At 47.4% G+C, this 10,463-nt stretch overlaps 1 protein-coding gene across 4 annotated transcripts in view; it reads right to left on the bottom strand.

The window, feature by feature from the left end:
- ZSCAN2 (zinc finger and SCAN domain containing 2) overlaps window positions 1-10,463 on the bottom strand; it is a 24,275-nt gene that overhangs the window by 11,943 nt on the left and 1,869 nt on the right. For 3 of the 4 annotated variants that reach the window (XM_011999184.1, XM_011999205.1, XM_011999192.1), the window contains exon 2: window positions 8,714-9,227. In XM_011999184.1, coding sequence (XP_011854574.1) covers window positions 8,714-9,119 — 406 coding nt within the window. In that variant the 5' untranslated portion in view covers window positions 9,120-9,227. The remainder of the gene's footprint in view (window positions 1-8,713; window positions 9,228-10,463) is intronic. The other variant, XM_011999197.1, reaches the window with a different exon arrangement.

Below are 10,463 nucleotides of genomic sequence, written 5' to 3'. Positions count from 1 at the left end.
TGTCTCAAAAAAAAAAAAAAAAAAAGAGATGGGGTCTCACTATGTCGCCCAGGCTTGTCTTGAACTCCCAGGCTCAAGCAATCCTCTCACCTCCTACCTCAGCCTTCCAAAACTCAGAAATCAGTTAGGCATTAAAGATATAGGTAAGAACAGTCTTGCTTTCTTTATTTTTTTTTTTTTTGAGGTAAGATCTCGCTTTGTCACCCAGGCTGGAGTGCAGTGGCACAATCTTGGCTCACTGCAACCTCCGCCTCCCCAGGTTCAAGCGATTCTCCTCCCTCAGCCTCTGGAGTAGCTGGGATTACAGGCACCTCCTACCAAGCCCGCCTAATTTTTGTGTTTTTAGCAGACAGGGTTTCACCATGTTGGCTAGGCGGGTCTCAAACTCCTGACCTCAGGTGATCCCTGCACCTTGGCCTCCCAAAGTGCTGGGATTACAGGCGTGAGCTACCATACCTGGCCTAATCCAGCAATTTTAATTCTAGGTATATAACCCCCCAAAACTGAAAGCCCAGACTAGAACAGATATTTGTGTATCATGTTCAGGAATTATTCACAATAGCCAAAAGGTGGAAACAACCCAAATGTCCATCAACAGGTGAATAAATACAGTATACACATACAGTGAAATATTATTCAGCTTTGAAAAGGAATGAAATTCTGACCCATGCTCCAACATGGGTTGGCCTCAACCTTGAGGACATTATACTAGGTGAAAAAAGCCAGACACAAAAGAACACACCTCTTATACGAGGTATCTAGAGTCATCAAAATCACAGAGAAAGTGGACTAGTCGTTGCCAGGGGTTGGGGGAGGGGGGAAAGGAGAATATTGTTTAATGGACACAGAGTTTCAGCTTGAGAGGAAAAAGTTCTGTAGATGGATACCAGTGATGATTGCACAACAATGTGAATGTACTTAACGCTACTGACCTGTATTCTAAAAATGGTTAAAATAATAAAATATAATATATGGGTTAAACCTGTTGGCTCATGCCTGTGATCCCAGCACTTTGGGAGGCCGAGGCAGAGTCCAGGAATTTAAGACCAGCTTGAGCAACAGAGTGAGACCCCAACTTCTTTTTTTTTGAGGCAGAGTCTCACTGTGTTGCCCAGGATGGAGTACAGTGGTGTGACCTCTGCTCACTGCAACCTCCGCCTCCCAGGTCAACAGATTCTCTGCCTCAGCCTTCTGAGTAACTGGGACTACAGGCACATGCCACCATGCCCAGCTAATTTTTGTATTTTTAGTAGAGATGGGGTTTCACCATGATCATCAGGCTAGTCTTGAACTCCTGACATCAGGTGAACCACCGCCCTTGGCCTCCCAAAGTCCTATGATTGCAGGCGTGAGCCATCATGCCTGGCCTAGAAACACTCTTAAATCTGATGGTCTGCTAGGTACAATAATAGTATCTAATAGTATCTTGCTGTAATAGGTATTTTCCCTGATAATTCATAAGACAGAACATATTTTCTTTTCTTTTTTTTTTTTTTTGAGACAGAGTCTCGCTCTGTCGCCCAGGCTGAAGTGTAGTGGTACGATCTCCGCTCACTACAACCTCTGCCTCCTGGGTTCAAGCGATTCTCCTGCCTCAGCCTCCTGAGTAGCTGGGATTACAGGTGCCCGCCACCACGCCCAGCTAATTTCTGTATTTTTAGTAGAGACGGGATTTCACCATGATCATCAGGCTGGTCTCAAACTCCTGACCTCGTGATCTGCCCACCTTGGCCTCCCAAAGTGCTGGGATAACAGGTGTGAGCCACTGTGCCCGGCCAGAACATATTTTCATAATTCTTAATTCTTTATTTCTAAATTGCTTCTTTACATCTTTTACCTTTTATTCTACTCGGTTGACTTAAGAATTTGCAGAGGCTCTTGTAGAGCAAGGATTTTGACTCATGATCTGCTACATTACAGAGTCAGATGCAAATATTTCCTCCTAATGTGTATGCTATCTTTTAACTTGATTCACAGTATCATGTTTTATATGAAACACTTCTGTTTTGGCTGGGTGCAGTGGCTCACTCCCTGTAATTCCTGCAGTTTGGGAGGCAGAGGCGGGCAGATCACCTGAGTTCAAGAGATCAAGACCAGCATGACCAACATGGTGAAACCCCATCTCCACTAAAAATACAAAAATTAGCCAGGAGAGGTGGTGGGCGTCTGTAGTCCTGGCTACTCGGGAGGCTGAGGCAGGAGAATCACTTGAACCCGGGAGGCAGAGCTTGCAGTGAGCCGAGATGGCGCCACTGCACTCCAGCCTGGGCGACAGGGTGAGACTCCATCTCAAAAAAAAAAAAAAAAAAGACTTCTCTAATCCAGCTTTGATGATTTCTGTATTTCTGTACTGCTTATTCACACTTCATACTTGAATTGTGAGTGCCTAGAGGTTCCTGTCAAACAAACATGGAAGTCCTTCCCGCATGCTAAGATTACAAAAATATTCTCTTACATGCCATTTCAGATCCTCTCTAGTACAGATCTATAATCCATCTGGGATCTATTTTTGTGTAACTTGCAAAGGAGGGATCTATTTCTTTGTAAGCTGCGAAGTAGGTATCCAATTTTAGTTTTTTCAAAATGATTTGACCACTGTCCAAAAATCATTCACTGGAACAGTTCCTGAAGGGCCACGGGACCTCTCCCCTTATCTGTCACTGGACAAAAGCCGCCACCGTAGCTCGATCTAATCCAATGGTCCTTGTATTTCTTGCACTTGCCACGTGTGCTCTGGCCTCACATGCAAAGCACAAATTCCCATGGCCATTCACAGAGCCCTGCGTGTCCTCGCCTGGCCACAGGCCTCCTCTTTCTCTCCCCCACCAGAGAGCATACCAGCATGAACATGGGGAAGACTCATGTCAATAGGGGATGGACCTGAATTTGCTATAGTTTATTTATAACAACGAAATAAACTGGTCACAATCTTTGGTGCTCTGGTTTGTGTTTGGCTCACAATTCTTCTCCAGCCCCTTCCTGCCTGATTGTAACCTACCCCTGTGTCTCAGACACTGGTCTAAAAGAGAGAAGTGGTTCCGACATAGGGTATGCCTAGCTCCATTCTCAATGGGGCTCTCTGCATTAGAGCGCTGCCCTGGCAAGCCCAGCGGAAACCTGAACGTCCCTGAGGGACTGGGAGCATTGTTCCCCCTGAACTCTGGCTGCTTGAAAGACTAACTGCTGATAAAAACACCAATGGACTGTTATCTGGTGAAATAAATGAATGCCAAACATTTCATAGTTATAACGTTACTTCTCCCTAAGAGTTCTGTCTGGTATACTTTTCAAATATTTGAGTAAATTAAAAGTAATTTTTGGGCTGGGCACAGTGGCTCATTCCTGTAATCGCAGTGCTTTGGGTGGCTGAAATAGGAGTATCACTTGAGGTCAAGAGTTCAAGGTTATAGTGAGCTATGATCACACCAGTGCACTCCAGCCTGGGTTGACAGAGTAAGACTTTGTCTCTCTCATACACATATTAAAGTAATTTTGTTTTGAAACTAAAAATTGTAGCTTTAGAAAGACATAAGCTCTAACACTCTCCACTCCCTTTCTGGCTGAGACAAATGAATGTGTGTGTTCATTTGTGGTCATTAAGGGAGCATTTCGCTGGGGCAGCAAGCTCAAAACAAATCACCTGTTGCCTCTGATGGCTGAAAGCCAGATGATGCTGAGGATGGCTGGAGAGGTCAGCTGTGACTCTTTCACTCAATTATTGGACAAGAGAAGGCTTGAAGTTAACAACCTCTATTCCTCTCCTGGGTCATTAATGCTTTTCAAACTTTAAAGAGCATAGGTATCACCTGGAGATCATGTCAAATGCAAATTTGCTTCAGCAGGGCTAGGTGAGATTGATAGTCCTTATGTCTAACAAACTCCCAGGTGAGCTGATGCTGCTGGCCCACTGACCCCCTGAGGAACAAAGCTCTATGGCAGTGGTCTTTACACTTTGCTGCATAATAGAACCACATGGGGCACTTTCAAAACTCCCTTGCCTAGGCCATACCCATTACCAATTAAATCAGAAAATTAGAATCCCTGGAGTAGGCTCCAGGCCCCCAGGTAATTCTAATGTGCGGCTGAGTTTGAGAACCAGAGGTCTAGTGCAGAGGTTCTCAAACTGGAGTCTGAATCGGGATCACTTAGAGGGGTGCTGGGCATCACCCTTAAAGTTTCCTTTTTTTTTTTTTTTTTGAGACAGAATCTTGCTGTCACCCAGGCTGGAGTGCAATGGCGCGACCTCAGCTCACTACAACCTCCACCTCCCGGGTTCAAGCGGTCCTCCTGCCTCAGCCTCCCAAGTAGCTGGGATTACAGGCAAACGCCACCGCCTGGCTGATTTTTTTGTATTTTTAGTAGAGATGGTGCTTCACTTTGTTGGCCAGGCTGGTCTCAAACTCCTGGCCTTGAGTGATCCACCCGCCTCGGCCTCACAAAGACATGGGATTACAGCCATGAGCCATCGGGCCCGGCCACCCTCAAAGTGTCTGATTCAGGAGTTCTAGGGTGGGGCTCAGAGGTTCATGATACTGAAGGGAGAGGGAAAGGAAGAGGAAGTAGGGTGGAAGAGAGGGAAGAGGGGGAATTAAAGAGAAAGGAAAAAGACAGATTCTGGCTGGGTGCGGTGTCTCACGCTTGTAATCCCAGCACTTTGGAAGGCCCAGGTGGGCGGATCACGAGGTCAGGAGATCAAAACCACCCTGGCTAACACGGTGAAACCCCGTCTCTACTAAAAAAAAAAAAAATACAAAAAATTTGCTGGGCATGGTGGCAGGCACCTGCAGTCCCAGCTACTCAGCAGGCTGAGGCAGGAGAATGGCCTTAACCTGGGAGGCGGAGCTTGCAGTGAGCCAAGATCATGCCACTGCACTACAGCCTGGGTGACAAGCGACATCTCAAAAAATAAAATTAAATTAATTTTAAATTAAATTTTAAAAAATTTAAATTAAATTTAAAAAAGTTCCTTGTCTTCTAGGATTTTATAGGTTCCTAGAAGAAATAAGACAAATATTCATATAAACAGAAAACAAGGTGAGCTATGATAAAAAGCCAAGAGAGAGAATCTGAATGTTCTGGGGGAGATGACTTCTAGCAGAGGTGATTAGAGGTGCTCCTAGGTGTGTGGAACTGGGGATAGGGAAAAGGGACAGGGTTTAAGAACAGCTTTAATGAAGAGGGTCTCCATGGGTGGGCACTCAAAGAATAACTGGGATTTTATCAACAGAGATGGGACAAGGCTATTCCAAGCCAAAAATCTAGGAGCAAGGGCCAGGCGCGGTGGCTCACGCCTGTAATCCCAGCACTTTGGGAAGCCAAGGTGGGCAGATCACCTGAGGTCAGGAGTTCGAGACCAGTCTGGCCAATGTGGTGAAACCCTGTCTCTACTAAAAACACAAAAATTAGCCAGGCATGGTAGTGGGCACCTGTAATCCCAGTTACTCGGGAGGCTGAGGCAGGAGAACCACTTGAACCCAGGAGGCGTAGGTTGTGGTGAGCCCAGATGGCACCACTGCACTCCAGCCTGGGGGACGGAGCAAGACCCTGTCTCAAAAAAAAAAAAAGCACAGGTTGTGTTCAAGAAAGAGCAAGATCTGAATGGAGTGGGGGTAGAGCATGGAGGGTCAGGGGTGGGAGCAGGCTGCAGCGGGGGTCTGGGCCAGGTCCCACAGAGTCACGGATTCCAAGCAGAACACGGAGGTCATGCTTGATTTGGTAGATACTGGGAAGCTCATGAAGGTTTTTAAGCTGGAGGGCCCCATCACTCTGGTAGGAGTGGAAGAGCTGTGATGAAGTGGCAGAAGCTGAAGACAGGTTCAGTTTGGCAGCTGCTCCAAGAATTCAGGTGAGAAACTCCATGCATCTGGATTAGGGCTGGGTATAGAGAGTAAAATGTCCTCAGAAAACAGTCACAGAGAGACATAAGCTCTGCCTCTTAATCTATTAACATAGGTCCGATCTTCATTAGAATTAGAAGGCACTTGAATCGTGAGTGCCCAGAGGTTCCTGTTAGAAAAACATTAAACCACCACTGACTAACCAGGCCTGGAAATGTCCTGTGCTGGGTGAATGTGTCCAAAGGTCCCAAGCAGGACAAACAGAATAGAGGTCACGCGGCCTTATGTCGAGTAAATGTTTGAGAAGGGATGAAGACAAATGCAGGGACTCCTGTGAGCAATCATGAGGAAGCAGGGGCATTTGTTAAACAAAGACCAACAAAGACAATCTCAGAGGCAGAAGACGGGGACAGACAAACTCACGCGTCTGGGATGGTCCCCACTGGTTCCCATCTCAGGTGCCCAGTGAAAGATGAAAGGCAGAGGCCCTGCCGCAAGCTGGATGGGAAGGGCTGTAATCACCTCTGACACCTGCTGAGACCTGAACCTCTGCTCTGTGCCTCCCCAACCAAATAACAACCTGAGGCCTCTCCTCAGCCCTCCGCCACTCTCTCCTCCACAGTATCTGACTGCAGATCCAAAGTTCAAACTGGTCACCTCCACCAGAAGGCAAGCAAAGACAGCTGTAAAGTAGGAAGACAGGTTTGTTTATTTTAATAGGAGGAATAAAATTCAAAGTTATTTTTTCAGGACCAAAGAAAATCAACCACTTTGCTTCAAGTAAAATTGAGATCTCTATGCAGAAAGAGACAGGTCTGGGTTTGAATCCTGGCTCCACCATTTAACAGGCATGTGAGTGAGCTTCCTGAACTTGCATTTTCCTGTCTGTGAAATGACAACACCAGCCACTCATAGGATTCTTAGTGAGACAGACATGAAGGTGCCCAGGGCAGGGTTGGGTCACTGCAGACCTTCAGCATCAGTCCCTTTCTCCACAGGACAGCTCTACTCATTCTCCCAGTCCCTGGAGGTTGTGATAGTCTGCCCCAAACCCCTTCAGTTTCCTTCTCTTCTCTTTCCAGTCCTCTGAATCCTCCAGGCCAGATGCTCTGGAGTTAGTCACTGTCTTAATTCCATCTGCATCCCCAACTTCCAACACCCACTAGGAAGTGTCTCTTAGAATCATACACGTGACAGCGCTTAAAAACATGGGCCATGTCCTCAGACATGTAAGTTCAAATCTTGGTTCTGCCTGGTACAAAGGCATATGATCTTAAGGGATCTCTGGTGATGATAATCCTGCTTATCTTCTAGGGTGGTGAAGATTACATGAGTTTTCCATATTAGATGCTAAGCATATGTCCTGCCTTGCAGAAAGAGCTTGGGAAGTGCTAGCCATGGTGACTATCAGTTCTTTCTCACATGTGCCCCATCTGGGGCCAACCCCCATCACTGCACACCCGATGACAAGGGAGCTTCCTGGCTGCTCTCCTGCCCCTAGCCTCTCACTACCCTAATCAAACCTACATCCTGTTGCCAAACTCCACTTCCTCCCATGCCCCCTGGGGCCCTAGTTCAAGAACCTGCTAAGGCCAATGACATTCAGTCCAGGCCCTCACTCACCCTTCCCCCAAACTCTACTTCCTACCACTTCCTAAAAACACACTTGCCACTCCCATCAGCCAGTTCTGCTGTTACCCAAAGGTATAAACTACCTTGGCTCTGCCCTTCCAAGCCTCTGCTCAGCACAGCTCCTCTCAGCTGCCACACCCTAATCCCTTCTACAACCTCCTGCTTAGGTGTCACCTCCTCCAGGAAGCCTTCTCTGACCTGACCTCTCCTCTCCATGCTCCCTTCTCTGAACTTCCGTAGTTCTCATTAGCACAAAGGCAGCCATATCCTATGACCCCTGAGACAGCCCTAAAGGCACAGGTACATCTGAAGTAAATATTTGGTCATCAAGTGAGTCCAGTTTACAACAGAAAACCAGGAGGGAGACAGAGCGGTTAAATGGCAAGACAGGATCCCAATACTTATTAGTAACACCGGAAAAAAATAGAGTAACTATTGCAAAGAGCTTGCTTGAAATTACGATTTTAAGAGCCTATGATTACTTTATACCACAGAAAGTCCCTAGTTATTAGCTGGTTTACTTGTCATTTCTCTTGGTTTCACAAAAATAATCACTTTGAGGCTAAGCATGGGTGGCTCACACCTGTAATCCCAGCACTTTAGGAGGCCAAGGTGGGCGGATCACGAGGTTAGGAATTTGAGACCAATCTGGCTAACATGGTGAAACCCTGTCTCTACTAAAAATACAAACTTAGCCAGGCATGGTGGCGCGTGCCTGTAATTCCGGCTACTCAGGAGGCTGAGGCAGGAGAACTGCTTGAACCCAGAAGGCGGAGGATGCAGCAAGCCAAGATCGTGCCACTGCACCCCAGCCTGGGCGACAGAGTGAGACTCTGTTTCAAAAAAAAAAAAAAAGTCGAAAATATCAGATTGTTTTCTCTAATTGCAAGAACTATTTGGATGTTTCTTGTACAACCAAGTGAAGGTGCCAGGGGTCTCCATCTCCTCCCTGTGTAACTTCCACCACCTTCCCAACCACTCCAAATAAACATAGAAGTAAAAACTGTGCTTACAATGCAAAGGTAGCTCTAAGCCTCTCCTACACCGCAGTTCTGGAGCTGACATTGCACACAGTGAGGACACTAAAAGGCTGATGAACATGCTGACTGCCTGCAGACAGAGCAGAGGGATGGCGCTAGCCCCCCACTCTGTCTTGGACACCACCTTCTCCTCCTCCGACACAACGCACTCCTCCACCTTGGAAGGGTGCTCCCGCCCTCTCCCTATGAGGTTCTGCGTCTCACCACTGTCCCGAAGGGTCTGGGTCAAGTCTTCCACCAGGGCCGCTGCCTCCTCACTGCTTTCAGGCCGATGCTCTTGCAGCCAAGCCTGAATTTCCTTTGGTAGCATGGTTAACATCTGCTCCTTGGTGTGTACCTCTGGCCTCAGCCAGCGCCGACAGAGCTCTCGGAGGCGGCTGAGTGCACCCTGTGGTCCCCTGGTCACCTCCTCCTGGGAGCTGCCCTTGCCAGCACTCTGGGGAAAGGGCTCAGACTCAGGGCCATCCTCCTGCAACACAGCTTCCTGCACCCAGGAGTCATCCTCCAGGATCATGGTGGTGACCTCCTCCTTCTGTCTATCTTCCACTTGAGGCACCTGGACCAAGGGGCTCAGCGGAGTGGTCACTCTCGGGATCTCTGCAGCCATCATCCACGGTCCTGGGGCAATCACTTAGGCTTCAAGCCTTGAACCCCAGTCTTCTCCAGCCAGGCTCTCAGGTAAGACACTTCCCTCCTCAGATATCAACAAGTAGTCCCGCTGAGAAACAAAAAAGAGAACCATAATCTATAGGTAGACTGTCTTAAAGCAATCTAACTCACAAAAGCCCAGGTCAGACCACCAAGTGGTCCTCACATATGCAAACCAACAGACGTTTCCTGTTCCTCTTAAAGAAAAAATGGCTTATTCCTGAAAACATCTGTGGTAAGAGAAGGCGGTGGGTGTCGCACGCCTGTAATCCCAGCACTTTGGGAGGCCGAGGTGGGCAGATCACCTGAGATATGGCGAAACTCCGTTTCTATTAAAAATACAAAAATTAGCTGGGTGTGGTGGCAGGGGCCTGTAGTCCCTGCTACTTGGAAGGCTGAGGCAGGAGAATCTCTTGAACCCAGGAGGCGGAGGTTGCAGTGAGCACAGATCTCGCCACTGCGCTACAGCCCGGGCAACAGAGTGAGACTCCGTCTCAAAAACAAAAACAAAAACAAAAAAAGTATCCTAAGCACAAAAAATACAGCATTGTTCCTTCCAAAACACCAAAGAATGAGTATCAGAAATGCAAAGTCCCTGGCAAAAACCCATGACTGAAATACTGAGGACTCTCATAAGTCAGTTCCGACTTGGACCTTGACTTGACTTGCAGTCAAGCCTGAATTTCCTTTGGTAGCATGGTTAACATCTCCTTGGTGTGTACCTCTGGCCTCAGCCAGTGCCGACAGAGCTCTCAGAGGTGACCGAGTGCACCCTGTGGTCCCCTGGTCACCTCCTCCTGGTGGTTGCCCTTGCCAGCACTCTGGGGAAAGGGCTCAGACTCAGGGCCATCCTCCTGCAACACAGGAGTGTGTGTGTGAGACCTTGACCTAACAAACAACTTAGTCACCAAACTCTGTGACCACCTAATAAATAGACATAGTAACACTCATGTTTCTGTTTTTATGGGAGCATCTTAAGGATTAGCAATGGATCAGATGTCAAAGCACTTTGAGCTTCATTGGAAGAAAGGCAGTATCTCAACTGCATTATTACCATACTGTAAGTATGAAGTTTAGAACATACCCATACTCTCCAATCCAGCCTCAGCCCCTCAGTGTACTTTATCTTAAAAAAATAACCAAAAACTTGAGTCCTTAAAAATCCAGCAGCAGGGAATGGCTAATAAACTATGACACATACATATAGTAGCATGTATTAGAAACTGTGCTATAGGCCGGGCGCGGTTGCCTGTAATCCCAGCTCTTTGGGAGGCCTCGGCAGGCGGATCACTTGAGGTCAGGAGTT

The sequence above is a fragment of the Mandrillus leucophaeus genome, unplaced genomic scaffold (genome assembly GCF_000951045.1).
Source record: "Mandrillus leucophaeus isolate KB7577 unplaced genomic scaffold, Mleu.le_1.0 Scaffold1164, whole genome shotgun sequence".
In the NCBI taxonomy this organism is placed as follows: domain Eukaryota; kingdom Metazoa; phylum Chordata; class Mammalia; order Primates; family Cercopithecidae; genus Mandrillus; species Mandrillus leucophaeus.
The sequence above is the reverse complement of the archived record's forward strand: the minus strand, read 5'-3'. Positions and strand labels throughout refer to the sequence as shown.